This window comes from Bos javanicus, chromosome 19 (genome assembly GCF_032452875.1).
Source record: "Bos javanicus breed banteng chromosome 19, ARS-OSU_banteng_1.0, whole genome shotgun sequence".
NCBI lineage: Eukaryota > Metazoa > Chordata > Mammalia > Artiodactyla > Bovidae > Bos > Bos javanicus.
The window spans coordinates 13459149-13480851 of record NC_083886.1 but is presented as its reverse complement, the minus strand read 5'-3'; the positions used below and the strand labels follow the sequence as shown (position 1 = coordinate 13480851).

The 21703-nt window shown below is 37.4% G+C and overlaps 1 protein-coding gene across 10 annotated transcripts in view; it reads left to right on the top strand.

Moving 5' to 3' along the window:
* BCAS3 (BCAS3 microtubule associated cell migration factor) overlaps positions 1–21703 on the top strand; it is a 590167-nt gene that overhangs the window by 131674 nt on the left and 436790 nt on the right. For all 10 annotated transcript variants that reach the window (XM_061390224.1, XM_061390222.1, XM_061390227.1 and 7 more), the window contains exons 8-9: positions 7908–8015; positions 8731–8807. In XM_061390224.1, coding sequence (XP_061246208.1) covers positions 7908–8015; positions 8731–8807 — 185 coding nt within the window. The remainder of the gene's footprint in view (positions 1–7907; positions 8016–8730; positions 8808–21703) is intronic.

Here is a 21703-nt window from a genome sequence, read left to right as displayed (position 1 = left end):
AAAAGCAAGAGAGTTCCAGAAAAACATCTACTTCTGCTTTACTGACTATGCCAAAGCCTTTGACTGTGTGGATCCCAACGAACTGGAAAATTCTTCAAAAGATGGGAATACCCGACCACCTACTGCCTCCTGAGAACTCTGTATGCAGGTCAGGAAGCAACACTTAGAACTGGACATGGAACAACAGACTGGTTCCATGTACAGAAAGGAGTATATGAAGGCTGTATATTGTCACCCTGCTTATTCAACTTATATGCAGAACAAATCATGACAAATGCTGGGCTGGATGAAGCACAAGCTGGAATTAAGATTGCCAGGAGAAATATCAGTAACCTCAGATACGCAGCTGATACCACCCTTATGGCAGAAAATGAAGAGGAACTGAAGAGCCTCTTGATGAAAGTGAAAGAGGAGAGTGAAAAAGTTGGCTTAAAACTCAACATTCAGAAAACTAAGATCATGGCATCCAGTCCCATCACTTCATGGCAAATAGGTGGGGAAACAATGGAAACAGTGACAGACTTTGTTTTTTTGGGCTCCAAAATCACTGCAGATGGTGAAATTAAAAGATGGTTACTCCTTGGAAGAAAAGTTATGCCCAACCTAGACAGCATGGTAAAAATACTTCACCAACAAAAGTCTGTCTAGTCAAGGCTATGGTTTTTCCAGTGGTCATGTATGGATGTGAGAGTTGGACTATAAAGAAAGCTGAGCGCTGAAGAATTGATGCTTTTGAACTGTGTTGTTGGAGAATACTGTTGAGAGTCCCTTGGACTGCAAGGAGATCCAACCAGTCCATCCTAAAGGAAATCAGTCCTGAATATTCATTGGAAGGACTGATGCTGAAGCTGAAACTCCAAATGCTTTTGGCCACCTGATGCGAAGAAGTGACCTATTTGAAAATACCCTGATGCTGGGAAAGATTGAAGTCAGGATGAAAAGGGGACAACAGAGGATGAGATGGTTGGATGGCATCACCAACTTGCTGGACATGAGTTTGAGTAAGCTCCGGGAGTTGGTGATGAACAGGGAAGCCTGGCGTGCTGTAGTCCATGAGGTTGCAAAGAGACAGACATGACTGAGTGACTGAACTGAACTGAAAATGTCCTTCAGTGGGTCAAAGGATAAATAAAATGTGGTACATCCAGATCATGGAATATTATTCAGGACTAAAACCAGTACATCTAAAGGAAATCAGTCCTGAATATTCATTGGAAGAACTGATGCTGAAGCTGAAACTCCAATACTTTGGCTATCTGATGCGAAGAACTGACTGACTGGAAATGACCCTGATGCTGGGAAAGATTGAGGACAGGAGGAGATGGGGGGACAGAGGATGATATGGTCGGATGGCATCAGGGACTGAATGGGCATGAGTTTGCGCAAACTCCAGGAAATAGTGGAGAAGAGAGGAGCTTGGTGTGCTGCAGTCCAGGAAGTCCCAAAGAGTCAGTCCTGACATGGTGATTGAGAAGCAACAACCTTTCAATCTTTTGAAATCTTTTCAAAGAAAAGAAAGGGGCTGGGGTCCTTTAAGAGCATATTAGTAAGTGAAAGAAGCCAGTTTAAAAAGGTTACGTACTGTATGGTTCCAAGTAAACGACATTCTGGAAAAGACAGAAACAGCAGGACAGTAAGAAGGTGAGTGTTAGGAGATATGCACAGGAAGACAAAAAACGGTGTTTAGGGCAGTGAGACTGTTACGTATGCTGCTATAACGTTGGATGTATGTCATTGTAAATTTGTCCCAAACTCATACAATGTATAACACCAAGAGTGAACCGTCCTGTGAACTGTGGAGATTGGGTGACTCTGATGTGTCATTATAGGTTGTAGCAAATATCCCACTCTGGTAGGGGAAGTTGGTAATGGAGTAGACTGTGCACGAACGGGAGCAGAGACCACATGGGAAAATCTGTGCTTTCTGTTCAGTTTTGTTGTGAGCCAAAAACTTCTCTAAAACATTAAGCACGTGAAAAAAATTTTAAATCTGATGAGAAAGATTACAGAGCAGTTAAGAAATAATAAAATAAGCCACATATTTAGATGAAAATCCTTAGTCTTTTCCTCTTGGTGTTTATCTTCTGTATATTTTCAGGATTTGCTTTTAAGAAATTCAATTTAGCTATTTTATATTATATAATTGCTTAATTTATCCCTTTCATTTTCAGTAATGAAAGTTTTAAAATTGTATTCTTTCAATAATTGAAGGAAACTCTCTTCACTGAAATGAATTAAATGTGTAAATTCCATACCTTTGGCTCTGAGAGGACTAGGCCCTTGCTAATAAAGGCTTTATAACTTCCTTTTTGTGTATAAGTCATGCGTATAGCAGGTAACAGATTGCTCCAGTGCAAAAAATTTTAATGTATGTCCTGGTTACTCACTGTAAAACAAGTTACTTAGGTAAAGGAAGGGTCAGTTAAGCAGAATTTGCATTCATTTCTATTTTATATTTCATTAAAAGTACTAAATAACTTTATGTTACCCCTGTTGATTATTTATGTGTTGGAAAGGCAGTGGTGCCTGGGCACAGTTTAGAGTCCTTTAACCAATCATTTAATAAGACAAATTACATCATTTCTGCTTTTCTTTCCCACTCTGGTTTTGCTTGCAATAGGTTCAGTTATGTTCTAAATTAGATTCTCTACACTTCTGTGTGAACTTTTTCTCCTTAAGGTATTAATTAGGTTTATCTTAAAGTGAAGTCACAACTTTAGGTTTAAATGTCAGATGCAAACCAATAAAAATGTTAACCCATTTGAGCTCCAGAAATCTAATGAAGACTTCTGTATACAGCATTTGACACTGCGTGGTGCACATTAGTAATAAAGTGAAAGCTTATTTTCTTACCAGTATATTGTAGCACAACACACGTCCTTTCTGTTATGGGGCTTGCATACTGCTGATGTTATGGAAAGCTTTCTCATCAGCCTACCCATGAGGAAAATTAAGATTGTCTTGCTGTGTCCCAGGGAAATAGTCAAGGCTTTTAAAAAGAGAGAAAATAGAGAACAAAAGGATATGTCAGGCGTGTACGCAACTGTCTTATTGGCAGATAGCGTGACTCCTTTATGAATGTGTGACTTTCTGAAAACTGATTTTAAATGAATTATCTTTTTCTATTAGGCATTGAAGAAGAGGTTTTTTTCCATATATAAATAGAATTTTTAGCTCTACCGCGTCTTGTTCACTCGACTCTAAACTGAACCGTCATAGCATTTGTTTTGTCTACTATTGAAGGCTTTCTGCAGGAAGACTCTCAGTTGTGACATTGTATGGATGCCAGCAAAATGATCAGAATTCAAGTTTCTAGTGTACCATGGCTCTAATGAGCTGCTAATTGAAGGTGACAAGCTGTTTTTTCCTTCCCAGTTGGTCTGGCAAAATGTTAAATTTCATTCATTATTAACTCATTGCTTCTCAGCAGAGGACTGGATTAATTAGTTGGGAACATTAAGAAAAGAATTTTTGCCTTGTGTCTGTTTTGGCATTGGGAGTTTAGGTTTTACAAGATGCTCCCCATCTTCAGTTTTGCCAATTGTGTGCAGTTGTGTAAATCTCTAACACAATCAAGACCCAGCACCATTTCTGTCATCCTGTAAGTGGCACCCATCATGCCGCTTTTCTGTAGCTCCCCTCCTCCTCTGGCCGCTGGCAACCACTGATCGGCCTCCTATTATTACAGTTTTACCTTTCTGGCTTTTCATTGAAAGGGACCCATAGAGTATGTAGACTTTTATGTTTGACCTTTTTTCCCCCAAGAACTTGATGATGGTTTTGAAATTCATATGTGCTGTTAGTTGGATAGTTTGCTCTGTTATTAATATTCTGTTGCTCGAATATATCACAATACATTTAGCCATTCACCTGTTGATCAACTGTGCAAAAACAAAATTATGAATAACAAAGTCCCACAGCATGACTTAGATATGTTTATGTGAAGCTGCCAAACTACTTTTCAAAGTGACTGCCTTTTTGCATTCCCAGTGGCAATGTATGAAAGTCTTGCAGTCTTGAATTAGCAGTCTTGTAAAATCTTAGTCGTTGTAGTAGTGGTATCCCTTAGTGGTTTTAATTTGTATTTTCCTGATAATTAGTGATATTTAACATTTTTTCAAGCCCTTAGTTACTATATATGTATCTTCCATGGTAAAGTATCTTTTAAAACATTATGGCCAGGGACTTCCTTGGCAATCAAATGGTTGAGACTTCAACCAGGGCATAAATATCAGAAGCCAGTTGATCCCTGGGTGGGAAAGAGCCCCTGAGGGGGAAAATGGCAACTCACTCCACTATTCTTGCCTAAGAAATTCCATGGACAAGAGGAGCCTGGCAGACTATAGTCCATGGGGTCGCAAGCAGTTGGTGCACACGCCTGAGCACCTACACACATTGTTAACTGTATTCACCATGATGTACGTCACATTCTCAGGACTTATTGATCTTATAACTGTATGTTTGTACCTTTCTACTATCTTCACCTGTTTCATACCTCCCCACCTGACCTGGGCTCTGGCATCTACTAATCTATTCTTTTTTATTAAATTTTTTTAAATTGGATTAAAAAAAACCCTTCATTTGTTTTCTTTGGTCATGCTTCGTGGCATGTGGGATGTAGGTATCAAACCCATACCCCCTCCATTGGAAGCGCAGAGCCTTAACCACGGGACCTCCAGGGAAGCCCCTGTTCTTTTTTCTATGAGTTGAGTTTTTGTTTAAATTCACTATATAAATTATATCATAGAGTATTTTTCTTGTATTTAACCTAGCATAATGCCCTCAACCTATGTTGTTGTCAAGTGGCAGGATTTCCTCTTTTCTTATACATTTAAAGTACCCCAAACTATGTTTTATGAATTTTCATAAAGATTTAAAAATTAGGTTGTTATTGTTGAACAGGAGTGGTAAGAGTAGGTCAGTTCAGTTCAGTCACTCAGTCGTGTCCGACTCTTTGCGACCTCATGCACTGCAGCATGCCAGGCCTCCCTGTCCATCCCCAACTCCTGGAGCTTACTCAAACTCATGTCTGTCAAGTCAGTGATGCTATCCGACCATTTAATCCTCTGTTGTTCCCTTCTCCTGCCTTCAGTCTTTCCCAGCATCAGGGTCTTTTCAAATGAGTCAGTTCTTCACATCAGGTGGCCAAAGTATTGGAGTTCAACTTCAGCATCAGTCCTTCCAATGAATATTCAGGACTGATTTCCTTTAGGATGGACTGGTTGGATCTCCTTGCAGTCCGAGGGACTCTCAAGAGTCTTCTCCAGTATCACAGTTCAACAGCATCAATTCTTCGGTGCTCCTTTCTTTATAGTCCAACTCTCACATCCATACATGACTACTGAAAAAACCATAGCTTCGATTAGATGGACCTTTATTGGCAAAGTAATGTCTCTCCTTTTTAATATGCTGTCTAGGTTGGTCATAGCTTTTCTTCCAAGGAGTAAGCGTCTTTTAATTTCATGGCTATAGTCATCATCTGCAGTGATTTTGGAGACCCCCCAAATAAAAGTCTGTCACGGTTTCCAATGTTTCCCCATCTATTTGCCGTGAAGTGATGGGACCAGATGCCATGATCTTAGTTTTCTGAATGTTGAGTTGTAAGCCAACTTTTTCACTCTCCTCTTCCACTTTCATCAAGAGGCTCTTTAGTTCCTCTTCACTTTCTGCCATAAGGGTAGTGTCATCTGCGTATCTGTGATTATTGAAGTTAAGAGTAGGTGATTTTGCTTTGTTCCTCATCTTTCAGGAAAGTGTTGATCTTCTATCTGTGGGTTTTTTGTAGATGCCCCTCATTAAGTTGAAGAAGTTCTCTTCTATTCAACAGTCTTATTTCTAGGAAGAATTTCATCTAATTTTGTATCGCTAGATTTGACTTATTGATATTTTGTTGAGAATTCTTGACGTATATTCATGAGACATTATAAATGTATATATAGTTTCTTGTGAAGTATTTGTTTATTTTGGGAATCAGGTGTTACGGCCTCATAAAATAAGTTGGTGACTTCTCTTCTACCTTTAAAAGAATTTGTGTAGGATATCTAAACTTGTTTCAAGAATTGGTAAACTTTTCAAATGAAGCCATTTTTAAGAAATTCTTTGTAAGAAATTTTAAGTTATGAGTTCAATTCCTTTATAGATACTGGAATATTCAAATTAGCTGTTTCAAGGAATTAGGTTTAGTTTCATTCATTTTCTTCTTTTGCTTTCCCAAGTTTTGTTTCATTGGTTTGTTGTTAATTCCTCCATTTCACTTTGATTTGATGTAACTTGCTCTTTTCATACTTTATTAAGGTGGAAACATTGATCTCATCATCTGTTTTAGTGTCTGGAGCACACTGTGTTTATAGTTTAAATCTTATTTTGAATGTTTATGTATATTTTAGGATGAGATTTCATTTCTGGTAGATTCTTTTTTTTTTTTTTTTTTTGCATTGTAAAACAGTAAAGCATTTACTTATTAGAAAAACCCCTCAAGATTTCTCAGTTATGCAGATAGACTGACTCTTGTGTATCACCCATGTTCTAAATGGCATTTTGCATAAAGCGAGTACTTGACTTTACAGTGAATGGATACATAGAAAGTGAATATAGCAAGTACTTGACTTTACAGTGAGCAGATACACAGAAAGTGAAAGTGAAAGCAAATCAAAGTGAGGTCGCTCAGTCCTGCCGACTCTTTGCAACCCCAGGGACTGCAGCCCACCAGGCTCCTCCGTCCATGAGATTTTCCAGGCAAGAATACTGGAGTGGGTTGCCATTTCCTTCTCCCATTTCTGGTAGATTCTTGATTAGGCTTGAATTGTATCTGTTTAGAAAGGGTCAGCCTATGGTGTATACATCCATTCACTTTGGCCTTTTTGTTTTGTTTGCTTTGTTCCTTTTCCTGTAAATGTATTGAAATCTTGCCTTTAGAAATTGAATTATTTGAGATATTCAAATACTTGTATCTATGATCTTACTTCATAATTATTTATCCTTAGTTTATAATATTAGAGGTGATGTTTTATCTAGTGACCTTGATAAATCCATATATTAATTGATAATCCATAGTAATAATCAGTTTACAAATTAATGCATATATTAATGTGTAGTCTTTTATTATTATCAGGCTTGTCTGTATATATATTGCACTTTGTGTTACTAGGTCTTATACAATCAAGTTCTCAGCAAATAATGGTAGCTTTATTGCTTTCTTGTAGTAATTTCTTTTTTTTTTTGTAGTAATATTTTATGCATAGACCTTCCATACTATATGGGGTACACTGCCATAGTCTTCAAATATTCTTTTCTAATTCCTCATTTTCGGGTAAAACGTTTCAGTATTTCACAATTTTGTTGATTAGTTTTAAGGTTGGTATCCTTAATCAGATTAATGAAATATTTTTTATGAACTGGTTTTAATTCTCTCAAATGCTTTACTTCATTTATTGAGATCATCTTATAATTTTCCTGTTCTACAGTATTGAGTGATGTTTCATTATTTGTTTTCATTTGGCATTCCTGAGATAAATTGATTGGAATATATATATATATATAGAAGGCAGTGGCACCCCACTCCAGTACTCTTGCCTGGAAAATCCCATGGATGGAGGAGCCTGGCAGGCTGCAGTCCATGGGGTCGCTATAGTCGGACACGACTGAGCGACTTCCCTTTCACTTTTCACTTTCATGCATTGGAGAAGGAAATGGCAACCCACTCCAGTGTTCTTGCCTGGAGAATCCCAGGGATGGGGGTGCCTGGTGGGCTGCCGTCTATGGGGTCGCACAGTCGGACATGACTGAAGTGACTTAGCAGCAGCAGCAGCATAATCAGTTTGCATGTATTATTAACAAGAAAAGTTACTGGCCTTCCCACCTTTTAAAGCATAATGACTCTTGTCTTTTTTGTTTGTTTGTTTTTGTAGCACAAGTCCACCTTACTGTTGTGTGGATTTATATTCACTTCGTACTGGGGAGATGGTCAAGTCCATTCAGTTTAAAACGCCTATCTATGATCTCCATTGCAACAAAAGGTAAAGCAGTATTTCATGTGTTTCTCGTACAAGATAGCATGTAGCAATACTCTAAAGTAGCTTCATTTTGGATGCTGTTTAGTTTTGAAAACTTGTAACTTTTTCCTAATTATTTCTAAATCTTGGACTTTGGGAAAAATACAAATTCTGATTAATTTTAATATATCCTTAATCAGAAATATCTCATTTACACTGAATAACAGTTGTCTGAGTTTTCTTCCTCCCTCAGTCCTTTCCTTCCTTCTTTCCTCTTTCTTCCTTCCTGTTTTCTCTCCCTCCCTCTCTTCTTTGGCTCTTGTGTTGAGAAATTCCGTAGTCATTTGAAGTGACAGGTTGTATAAATCCATTTTATGTTTAATTCCATGACTTTGAGCCAGCAGTGGAAAAACACTTTTAGTAAATTGCCAGCATTTTTTTGATCTCATACATTCTTAATGAAGATAGGTTCATTTGATTTATAATGAATTAAAATATTATAAAAAAAATAAAATTTTATTTTGAGGTTTAGTTCTCCTATCACTTTTCTCCCTCTAATCTTGTCTGTATTGGTCATATTAAGGATTTTGGGGTTATATTTTTATATCTAAGAAGCAGATGTTTCTAGCTTATATATTATAAGATGTGTTTGATTTTTAAAAATTGCTATTGTAGATACTGATTTAACTTATTTTATGATTCAGTTTATAGTTTATGATTTTTTTCCCTCTAATTTTAGGATCCTTGTTGTAGTATTGCAGGAGAAAATTGCTGCCTTTGATAGCTGTACTTTCACGAAAAAATTTTTTGTCACAAGTATGTATCAACTTGATTTATTTCCTATTATATGCCTTTGAGTTTATATTATTTTCTTGATAGAATCAACAGACTAATTGGAATCATAGCATCATATTTCATGCTTCTTCCGTTACTGTATTTCTCTGTTTCTGTGCACGCCTTATTTAGTAATATAATTTTATGGCATATGTGTTCAGCCCACAGCATGTTTTCTTCATGTTATTGTAGACGCTTTGTTGTACACTCAGTTTTTCCTTGTATATTCTCCTTGAGTAGTTGTGACTAATTTAGGTCTGTGTAACTATGTTGTTAAATTATTTAATTAACATAACATACTTGTGGATGTAACTGTATTATCATTCATGAGGGAAATGTGTCAATCTTTCACTCTTTCTTTCCCCTACCTCTCACAACTCTGCCTGGATTTGCAGAAATAAGCCCAGATTCTGGATCCAAATACACACACACACACACACACACACATAGACACACACACAGACACACACCCACACATAGGGCAGTCCAGCAGGGTGGAAATTCCAAGGGCTGAGTCTGTAGGAAGTCTGGAGTTAGATTTTTTTCAAAGTACAGTGTAGTGAAGCAACAGTTTTCCCTCGTTTATGTTTTAACATCTAACACTCACCATCAAAGCTATAGCTGTGTTTTCAGAGACTCTGTTTTGTGTATGCTGCAGAAATAGTTCTTTTGGAATAAAGCTCAATTTTGTTATGTATAGGGAATCCCAGTCATACTACTGCATCTCCTGAAATATCAAAACTATTTACACGCTTACTTATCAGATGTTTATCCGTATATTAAGCCCTGGTAGTAGACATTATTCCTTTCTGATAAGAGCTCATATTCTTGATAATACCTTGTAGTCTGTATGTAATTGCATAGATTATATAATATATACTATACATAACAATACATAATAATTCATTGTAACGTATAGTTTATCATTTTGTAGACTTTGAAGAAGAATACAGTATACAACTCATCTCCTTAATCTTGTAGTCATTTCTCTCAGAGATCTACAGAGATAATACTAGAGACTATGTTCATTGAGATATTTTTTGTTTTATGACAAGGTGAAATGTACACCATTTACCAATTTACATTCGTGTTTCTAGCACCTAGGACATTAGTGTAGGCTTTCATTAAATATTTCTTGAATGATGAGTACATGGACCTACTTATTAGTCAGTTATATTGTGCTGATCCGAAATTTACTGATGTCTTAATAATTATTAAATATAGATTCCTAGGAAGGATCTTTTATTGTTTCATCTATAAATTAAAAGCTTTGGGGGAGCATAGCTTTGTTACTAACATCTTCATTCACAAATGCTGTATGCACATAATACAGTAAGCTTTGGATATTACATGGCCTGTCTTAGCATATTAATTCTTTGTTCCTATACAAACCTTATGTATTAACATATTACTTTATAATCATGTCACTCATTGTTAGAATTAAAACAAGTAGAGAAATAGAGGAATCATGTATAAATCTTTCCATCCTTCCAAGTTTGTGGGCTACAGAGGAGTAAGTTGAAATGGAATATGAATATTACAGCCAGCTTAAGATGCCAGTTTTTCCTGAGCATTTGTCTTTACATCTTATCAGTAGTTTTCTGTTGTTTATCATTGATTAAAGATACATGTGCTTTGGCTTCTGAAAAGTTAGATATCTCTGTTGTGAGTCCATTTTAATTTTATACTTATGGATAGCTCTTGCTGCCTCAGCTGAGTATTAAATTGGGGAGAACGCTTCAATAATTATTTGTTAAAATAGTTTATTTAAATGACAATGAATGTGTTGAAATTTAAGCCTTATTTAAACACTGTGCCTACTGCGTTTTGTATGTTGAAAGTAATATTACACTTGTCAATAGACTTCAGTTTCCTTCTTTGTAATAAATGTTAGGCTACGAAGTCAGTTGTCACAATGACTAGAGAGAAATTAATATATGTAAGTAAGTTAATAATGGAGAGTTCAGTCAGTTCAGGTCAGTCACTTAGTCGTGTCCGACTCTTTGTAATCCCATGGACTGCAGCACGCCAGGCTTCCCTGTCCATTACCAACTCCCGGAGCTTGCTCAAACTCATGTCCATTAAGTCGGTGATGCCATCCAACCATCTCATCCTCTCTTGTCCCCTTCTCCTCCTGCCTTCAATCTTTCCCAGCATCAGGCTCTTTTCAAAAGAGTCAGTTCTTTGCATCAGGTGGCCAAGTATTGGAGTTTCAGCTTCAGCATCAGTCCTTCCGATGAATATACTGGTTTCCTTTAGGATGGACTGGTTGGATCTCCTTGCAGTCCAAGGGAGTCTCCAGAGTCTTTTCCAACACCACAGTTCAGCAGCATTCCATATTTATGCTGGTTTTTTTTAGTGGATAAGTAAACTATATAGATTTTTCATTGATTAGTTTAATATCCACTATAGAATTTTAAAAGAAAAAATTAAATTTTATAATAAAGAGATAGTTAAAATAATTAGATTTGTGTGTTTCATAGTTAGATTCAAAGGATAGGCTTTGTAATAATTTTGATACATTAGAATCAGTAGGCTTTTCATAGTACTCTCTTTAATTGGAGAAAATATGCAAAATTTATCAGTTATTTTTAAGCTTAGATGGTCTAATTGAATTTTGCATATAATCATGTACATATAGCCTGTATCTTTAATTGTATATATCTAAATATGAGTGAAATTTGTTTCAACTGACATGTGTCTGTTATTTACTAATGAGTGATAGAAATGTATAAGGATTTATAAATAAGATTTAAACAAAATCCTACCTCACTGTAGGCTGTAGTTACAGTTTTTTTTAAAAAAAAGTTTTGTTTTTGCACATTAATGATATTTGCAGCTTTACTGGGGGAGTGTTTTGCAGTCTGAGATTTTACAGTAGGAGAGTTTGTTTTTGGAATATCCTTATTTGGGTCATCTTACATCAGATACGTAAAGCTCTTGAATCAGTTGGCAGGATCAATATAGAAACTGGCACATTAAAGAAATTCCATATTTTCATGGGGTTTTACTGTGCTTTTTCAATTAAACCATTTATAGTAGAAATAAGAGCAAAAATACCTTTAAGCAGAAAAAGATAAGAGTATAATATGTATTCTTTTTCTTACTTGAAATTATGCAGTTCTTGCAGAAAGGTGAATTTTTAGTCACTTCTGATTTTCAGAAAGTTTGCATATTTGATAAATGTGGTCATTTAGTGATATGGTAAAATATTGCATTTTATTAAATTACTGAAGTCATAGATGTACCATTTCATTTCCTTTGAGTGTTTTTTTTTTTTTTCAAAGTTTTATTTCAGGAAATATATACAGTTGTTTAAAGACAGTAGTGTAATGAACCACCACGTACTTATGATCTGGTTTCAATAAGTACTAACTTGTGGACAATCTTTTTCATTTATACCCTTCCCAAATTATTTCGAAGCATATCCCTGACATACAATTTAATCTATCATCTATGTTTAAATGACAAGAATTTGCAGAATCGTTATTTCTCTGTTGCCAAATGATCAAGTAACTTGTCGTCTAAACTGAGGTCTTTTGATTTGAACAAAGGCCATAGTTGATTTAACTTTGGTCAACAAGTGTAAACTTGTGCATCCCTTCCAACTGAACTCCCAAGGTTTTTGACATAGATAAACCTTCTTTACCAAAATCCAGTGTCCTTGCTACATCTTTTATTTCTACAATCCATTTTCATGCTGCTTATGCTACCTTTACTTTGAGTCACTCATGAATCTCAGCTTTTGGAGATGCTTTGTTGCTTTGCTTCCCTGCCTGAAATGGCCTTTTCACTACCATCTGTCTCCGCATAGTGACTTAATCCCATATGTCTTTCTAGCCCCAGTGTGCATATTAGTTCTTATATGAAGTATTTCTTGATCCCCTTAGTTTAAAGTAGCCTCTCCTCCTAAATCCCTGAAGATAGCAATTCCCAAATCTGACTGCAGAACAGTAGACCTTCAACATGCTGTGTAAATCGGGATGCCCTGGTAAAACAGACTTCGGAAATGCTGCCTTCTGTTGGAGGATACCAGTGGTGATTAACATTTTAATCTGTTTAAATTTATTTACTACATTTCAGTATTTCCCAGATTTATCTGATTAGAGATCTCGTTTGTTACCCAGTACCCTTTGGGAATGCTCTTATAGTATTATCTCTCCCTCTGTTAAGACACTTACCTTCTGTCTTATTGTATGTGTTTTCTGTCTACTCCTTTCTTTGACACCCTATAGTAATCTTCTTGAGAACAAAGTTGTGCATCTTGATTTGGTTTAAGAAAATAAGGTCCATCATGCAAGGTAAAATATATCCATTATGTTCTGGCTAACTTAAAAATATTTCTGATGCTTATTTTTGCTCCTTATAATATGAAAACATTTATCACAACTATTTCAAGTTTCGAAGCATCAGTGGTTCTTTTCCAGAATGTTTAGTTAGCCAAAATGGTTGAGAACGTAGTGCAACGCTATCAAAAGTAATCAGATGAGAAGGAAAATTATTCGTAGAAGATCAGTACTCGTCTCTAGAGAAAGTGATACGGGTTTGATCTGGGAATTATAAATTTGGCGAGTATTTAAAGGAATGAATATATGAATGCATAGGTGAATGAGGTTTCTCCCTCTGGTTGGAATAAGGACAAACTTTTTTAAAGTATGAGTTTATTTGAAAATTTATATCTTTGTAATGATCAGCTCTTGAGTCTCTAACCTTAGATATGCAGATGACACCACCCTTATGGCAGAAAGTGAAGAGGAACTAAAAAAGTCTCTTAATGAAAGTGAAAGAGGAGAGTGAAAAAGTTGGCTTAAAGCTCAACATTCAGAAAACTAAGATCATGGACTCTGGTCCCATCACTTCATGGGAAATAAATGGGGAAACAGTGGAAACAGTGGCTGACTTTATTTTTCTGTGCTCCAAAATCACTGCAGATGGTGATTGTAGCCATGAAATTAAAAGATGCTTGCTCCTTGGAAGAAAAGCTATGACCAACCTAGATAGCATATTCAAAAGCAGAGACATTACTTTGCCAACAAAGGTCCATCTAGTCAAGGCTATGGTTTTTCCAGTGGTCACGTATGGATGTGAGAGTTGGACTGTGAAGAAAGCTGAGTGCCGAAGAATTGATGCTTTTAAACTGTGGTGTTGGAGAAAACTCTTGAGAGTCCCTTGGACTGCAAGGCGATCCAACCAGTCCATTCTGAAGGAGATCAGTCCTGGGTTTTCATTGGAAGGACTGATGCTGAAGCTGAAACTCCAATACTTTGGCCACCTGATGTGAAGCACTGACTCATTGGAAAAAACCCTGATGCTGAGAAAGATTGAGGGCAGGAGCAGAAGGGGACGACAGAGGATGAGTGGCTGGATGGCATCACTGACTCAGTGGACATGAGTTTGGATAAACTCCAGGAGTTGGTGATAGATGGGGAGGCCTGGTATGCTGCGATTCATGGGGTCGCAAAGAGTCGGACACTACAGCGACTGAACTGAACTGAATGATCAGCTCTTGAGTCTCTCTCCCGTATCTGGAGTATTGCTTCCCCTTTCAGGAATAGGAGCTTCTGTTTTAGAAGCCTTTGTTGTTGTTTTAGTCTCTAAGTTGTGTCTGACTCTTTTGCAACCTCCTGGACTGACAGGCTCCTCTATCTATGGGATTTCCCAGGCAAGAATACCAGAGTAGATTGCCGTTTCCTTCTCCAGGGGATCTTTTGGACCCAGGGATTGAACCCATGTCTCCTGCATTAGCAGGCAGATTCTTTACCACTGAGCCACCTGAGAAGCCCTTATAAGCCTTTAGGAAACACAAAATATCAGTTGATTTTGATAAAAATGAATGGGAGACTGAGATATTATTACTTTCTTAACTTTTATTCTTTTTATTTAATGTTTTTTTAGAATCTTTGTTATATAGTCTAAATGCTTCCCTCTGTATTGCTGGACCACTGAACAAGTATTATTAAAATATTACTTGAACAAGTGTTATTAAACTATTAGTCTCTCTTGTATTCCATGAATTGTTCATGATGGGAAGACAAGATATGGAAGGATCACCAGATTTTTTTAGTGTTGCAGTCAGATGCTTTTTAAGTGGCATGCAGCTTATAAGTAAGTCCTGGTCAAGCAGGGTAGAGGCTCCAGTAGTGAATTTTCAATTATTTCAGATCCATTAGGATTATCACGTCTTCTGTTTGTGAAATGGCGCTCACAGTTTGAAGATGCCATGAAGTCTGTTTAGTCGGCTTAGTTGCTCAGATGTGTTCGACTCTTTGCAACCCCATGGACTGTAGCCCACCAGGCTCCTCTGTCCATGGAATTCTCCAGGCAAGAATCTGGAGTGGTGGATTTCTTTAAATCTGAAATGTATGTTAAGTGCTGCAAAGTGGGGTAGTATAAAAGTACAGCTGCCATTTCTTGGTGATAAATGATGGATATAATGTAATAAATTGTGTACTAAAAGCTGCTCGGCAGGCAGATTCTTTACCATCTGAGCCACCAGGGAAGCCCCAACTAGTGTGTCAGAATGCAGAATGCTGCATAACCTGGAAAGAGGGGGTGTGCGAAGGGGCCTTTGGGATTCTGTAATATCCTGTTTCTTTTGAGTACTGCTTATGTGTATGCATATGTTTACTTGGTTGACTTGGGTACTTCTTTATATCGTATTTAAATATGTGTTGTAGTTTATATATAAAAAAAAGACTTCAGAAAGCATCAAAAACGACAAAAGTTTGTGATTTCTTTCCTCACACTCTGATTGCTATTTATTGTAGCATTTCATAACAGATCCCCCCAAACCTTGCATATCGAATACTCTGGCCAGTAGTAGTTATATACCTCATTTCATACTTCCATTAAGAAGTATTGCACTCTTGGTTACATGTTATTTTATTTTACTTGAAAACCCTGTAGACCAGATTTATTCAAGTAATGTTAGGTTTGTAAGATTGATGATATTTGACACATGTTTGTTTGAAGAAATTTGGCTTCTTTTCTTTGAAATGCAACTGTACCTTAAGAAATTCTTATCAATATTTTGAGCAGAATTGAGCAAGACTTAATATTTAAAATCAAGAAACAAATGGAGCCATTTTCTGACTTTAAAGAAGTTTGTTTTCCCCCAATTTTTGCAGTTTCCCCTCTCCCCTATTCCTTTAAGCAGACTGAAACTTTTGGCAGGTCGAAAGAAGCATGGTATAGGTTATGTGTATTTCTCCAAATTTGGGTTGTTCATGCCTGTAAGCCAGGGTGTAGGGCCTGGTGGACAGGCGAGCTGACGGGCACACTGAGAATAGCATATTTGGTGCTCCATTTGCCTGTGCCGTGTAGTCCTCTCCCCAACCCCCATTGACTGGTTTCTAGTTTTTAAAGAGCTAGTACTAAAGGCCATGTAGAGCGACACATTCTTAATGAGGATATTGTTTTGTTCATGCAAGCATTTAATTTCTCGAAGGGTTTGAAAAGCTCTTGTGTAATACAATCGTGATTGCCTGAGTTGGGTATGAATACAATGATGAGTCTGTAAAATAAGTAGACACAACTGTGTTCATCAGAGAAAGCATCATGGGGATTTGTGCCAAAGGGTGGAAGGGTCAGCTAAAGAGAGCCGATAAAGAGCTGGAAAGGGAGTGCAGCCAATGTGATGAGAAAGGAGATGCCTGTGTATTTGGCTCAACAGAAAAGGTGGCCTTGAGCAGCTGTCTGATGTGGAAATCCAAAACCCACATATGATTAAGAAAACAAAAGACAAAGACTGATAGATGTCATTAGCAGTCATTTCCAGTGTGCTTAAATTTAAACTCAGATACGAAGTCTCCAGAGAGACCAGAGTATTGTGTAGTAAGTAACTCTTTCCATTGGCTTCTGTTTTTGCTTTGAGGAGGAAAATTTATTCCTTACAATCCTATTGTTATTTCTTAGTGTTACAGTGTATATTCTTCATTTATATTAGTGGTGAATAATAAATAAAGAATGTATTTAAAGGATCTTTAAAATGCAAAATTATTTTTAATTTTGAGAAGAGGAGCCTTTCTTTTTATGCTTCTAAGGAAGCTTGTAACTTCTGTAAGGAGAGTTGGGCAGGTTAATGTGACATCTAAGACCAGTTCAAGTTAAAACGCTATTCTTTTGGGTTCCCATAAATATACGAAAGGCTAGGCTGCCATGATGTTTTTGTAGCCCAGGCAGGTGTGCAGTATGAAGTGGATTCTAAACATGTGTGCCATGAAATAACATGGTTTCCCTATTCTCTGCACATATTAGTAATTTTCACCCATTAAGCCTTTCAATGGCATTACTGTTTTGTATACATAAAAAATAAAGCAAAAATGAAATCAAGTTTTAAATTCAAAGCTCATGGAATCTTAAGAGGGTCATTAATCATCAGTAAGATGGTCAAATAAATCTCTGAAGTGGTATTTCATATTTTATGTCCTAATGTCTTTCTGGAGAGGTTTTTATAGTCCTTTCTGAACTTCATTCAGTGTATGGTCTTTTGTGACTCTGTGTCCTTCACTGAACATAGTAGACTATTACATTTTTAGAGTGGTTTTACATTTGCAGCAAATTGGGCAGATGGCACAGACATTTCCCGTATGCCCCCAGCTCCACACGTGCACAGTCTCCCCCATTGTCAGCGTCCCTCACCAGAGTAGCGTATTTGTTGCACTTGATGAACCTGCGTTGACACAAAATTATCACTCGAGTCCATTGTTTATCTTAGGACACACTCTTGGTGTTGTAGGTCACTGGGCTTCGATAAATGTATAATGGCACATATGGTTCCCAGGTGTCCCCAGTGGTAAAGAATCCGCCTGCCAGTGCAGGAGAGACAAGAGATGTGGGTTCAATCTCTGGGCCAGGAAGATCCCTTGGAGGAGGAAAATGGCAACCCCCTCCAGTACTCTTGCCTGGAAAATTCCATGGACAGAGGAGCCTGGCGGGCTATAGTCCATGGGGTTGCAGAGTCAGACACGACTGAACACACATGTGTGCATGCATATTGCTGTATATCCATCATTGTAATATCATGCAGGATATTTTCACTGTCTTAAAAATCTTTTGTGCTCTGCCTGTTCATCGCTGCCCTCCCCAACCCACACTGGCCCCCCACCCCCAGCAACCATTGGATTTCCTAGAATGTCATATAGATGGAATGATAGTATATAGCCTTCTCAGATTGGCTTATTTCATTTAATAATATCAAGTTTCCTCTATGTTGCTACCTAACTTTAGGATTTACTATAAAACTACAGTAATCAAGACAGTGTGGTATTGGCAGAAGGACAGATAAATAGATCAACAGAACAGAATAGAAAGCCCAGAAATAAATATTTGATGAAGGAGCAAAGGTAGCTTAATAGAGCAAAGATAGTCTCTTCAGCAGATGGTGCTGAGCAACTGGACATTCATAGGCATGAAACTCAATCTAGACTCAGACTATTCATCCTTCACAATAATTAACTCAAAAAGAATCACAGACCTAAATGTAATAAGCTTAGATGGTAAAGAATCTACCTAAAATACAGGAGACCCGGGTTCAATCCTTGGGTCAGGAAGATCCTCTGGAGAAGGGAGTGGCAACCCATTCCAGTATTCTTGCCTGAGAATCCCATGGACAGAGAGCCTGGCCGGCTGCAGTCCATAGGTTTGCAATGAGTCGGACATGACTGAGCAGGCTTGCACTAAGAAAGGATTGCCTGTGGTTATGAAGATTTACCACGGTTTTGTTCCAAGCTTTAGCTTTAGTCTTTTATTCATTTCCAGTTTGTATGCAGTGCGACATCAGGGTTCAGTTTCATTTGTTTGCACGTGGATATCCAGTTGGCCCATCATCATTTGTTGAAAGGACTGTTCTTTGCCCATTGACTTGTCTTGGTAGCCTTGTTGAAAGTCAGTTGATCATAAGTGCAGACATCTGTGTTTTTCCAAAAAGGTGTGCAATCTTTTGAGTTGTTCTTTTCAAGGAAAATAAAGCAGGGTATTACAGAGAGTAGTTAAACCCTTTGTATTTCAAAATGAGTTCAGGCCTTCTCTCCACTAGGGCCCCTGTTTTGCGAGAATGCCATGTAAAATTGCCATCAGTCTTTTAGTTATGGAATCATCTTCATGTTAGCGGGGCTTTTCGTGGATCTTACCTTTATTCAAATTTGTAAACTTGAGGTTTTTTAACATCCAGTTCTCTTTTACTTTGTTCACAAACATTGTAAACTTGTTAGAATTAGTCCTAGTATTGTAGAGATTTAGGTGGTGGTCGTTGTTTTCCTTCACTTTGTTTTCAAAGTTTAGCTGGAGGCAGTGGTTAATGTTTAAAGGAGTCATGCTTAGAAAGTTGGGATAGTGCTGAGAGGCTGATGGTCTGCTGATTCTAGCTGTAAAAAGTGTTTTGGAGAGCAGAAAAACTTTGCTTTCATTCCAATACACTCTGATTCTTGAGGTCCACTGGCTTTCTAAAAACATTGACTCAAAAAGTGAAATGAAGAATTGTAAACTACATTTTCCTTAGTATTTTTTAGTATTTGGAAAGCAAATATACTTATTAGGATCTGTTGAGGCAAAACTGTTATCACAATCGAGTTAGATGGTGGCTCAGTTGGTAAAGAATCTTCCTGCAATGCAGGAGACCTGGGTTCAGTCCCTGGGTTGGGAAGATCCTCTGGAGGAAAGCATGGCAACCCACTCCAGTATTCTTGCCTGGAGAATCCCCATCAACTGAGGAGCCTGGTAGGCTACAGTCTGTGGGGTTGCAAAGAATCGGACTTGACTGAGCAACTAAGCACATGTTGACTTTAAAATTCAAGAGATTATTCACCTCTAATATAATGCCACATTCACAGGTATTTATTTCTGGTTTTCATTTGGTTCTTTTTTTACATTACATTTTAAAAGGGGAAATTTTCTTATAGACCATGTTTATGCTCTTTTCTCCAGTTCTGAAAGTGTATGTGAAATATGTATATTTGTTGTTCAGTCACTAAGTTGTGTCCAACTCTTTGGCAGCCCCATGGACTGTAGCCTGCCAGGCTCCTCTGTCCATGGGACTTTTCAGGCAAGGATACTGGAGTGGGATGCCATTTTCCTCTTCCAGTGGATCTTCCCAACCCAGGGATCGAACCCATGTCTCCTATATTGGCAGGCAGATAAAGTACATTTTGGTATGAATTAGATGGGAGTGTAATAATGAAATCTACTATGTAAATACTGTGCAATATATATGTTAAAGTATGGTGTCTTTGTTTATATTGTATACTAAGTCACTCAGCCATGTCTGAGTCTTTGCAGCCCTTTGGACTGTAGCCCACCAGGCTACTTTGTCCATGGGATTTTTCAGACAAGAATTCTGGAGTGGGTTGCCATTTTCCTCTTCCAGGGGATTTTCCTGACTCAGGGATTGAACCAACATCTCCTGTGTCTCCTGCGTTGCAGGTGGGTTGTTTACCCGCTTAGCCGACAGGGAAGTCCTTTTTCCTATGGATACGTCCATAACGTGCATTCAGTGATGATAGTAACATCACAGTTACCCAGAAGCTGATTTTTCGGGAATCCAAAGTTTTCCATACACCATCCTTTAAACTCTGAAATACACAGAAAAAATTTAACAGTGAGCAGCAAATGATAAAGCTGGTAGTACCTTGTATTTTTGTATGACATATGGACTTTCTCTTAGGATCATATCTTCTTTATAAGTTCCTCATCTTCTTTAAAAATGAAAACTCAGGAAATTCTCTGGGAGTCTAGTGGTTAGGACTTCATGCTTTCACTGCTAAGGGCCCAGATTCAATCCCTCATCAGGGAATCGAGATCCCATAAGGCGCTCAATGTAGCCAAAAAAAAAAAAAAAGAGAGAGAGAGAATAGTAAACTCAAAATTGATGGAGTTGAAGGAGTGGAAATGAAAATTAAAGGGTACCAGAAACAACAGAGACTTGTGATTGTCTAGTGGTTGTGAAAACAACAGCATTATCAGTTCAGAAATTGCTACTCAAAAGTCTTCCTGAATTCAGGGAAGCACGAATGTACAATTAAGGAAGATTTCTATTAAAAAATGGCTTTAAAATGAACACAGAAAGCCTAACCTAGAGAGTAGGCAAGCACACTATTAGAAAAATTTTCTTCAGTAGATGACTTTTTTTTTTTTTGCCTATATGCCTTATAAATATTAAGGTTGGTTAATATTTAGGTACATTGTTTATTCAGCATTTTTATTAAGCTGTTTGTCAGGTACTATTTTAGGCAGTAGAGCTTTAGCTGTGAACAAAAGACACAAACGCTTGATCTTTATCAAGTGGGAGGAAGATAGAAAATAAAGCGAAAAGATAGTATATTACTGAACATATAAATTATTTTTATTTTTGACAGTACAAGTCAAAGTAGTTAATTACTGTTCATGCCTTGATGGCTCCCTTCCTCTCAGGATCAGTACTAGACCGAGGCTTTCTGCTGGGGCAAAGATTTTCAGGTGTGCTGTTCATGCTATTCCAATCATGCTGTTGTTTTCCAGTTACGCTCATGTGTTTTGTGCAGTTTGGCTGTTTTTTTGTTTTTGTATTTTTTGCCATGGTAAGAAAAGTTATTTTTTTTATAAAAACCTGTCTCATTATATTAATTCAGATTCCAAATAGAGCCCCAAACTATGAAACGGATAACCTCAGTTTGATCTTCTAGCGCCCAACATTTTTGGCACCAGGGACTGGTTTCATGGAAGACAATTTTTCCACGAACTGGGGAGAGGGGATGGTTTTAGGATAATTTAAGCACACTGCACTTATTGTGCACTTTATTTCTATTATTATTACATCAGCTCCACCTCCGATCATCAGGCATTAGATCCCGGAGATTGGGGGCCCTTGCTCTAGTGTACATTTTAGAGAAAAGTGTTTGTGAAAT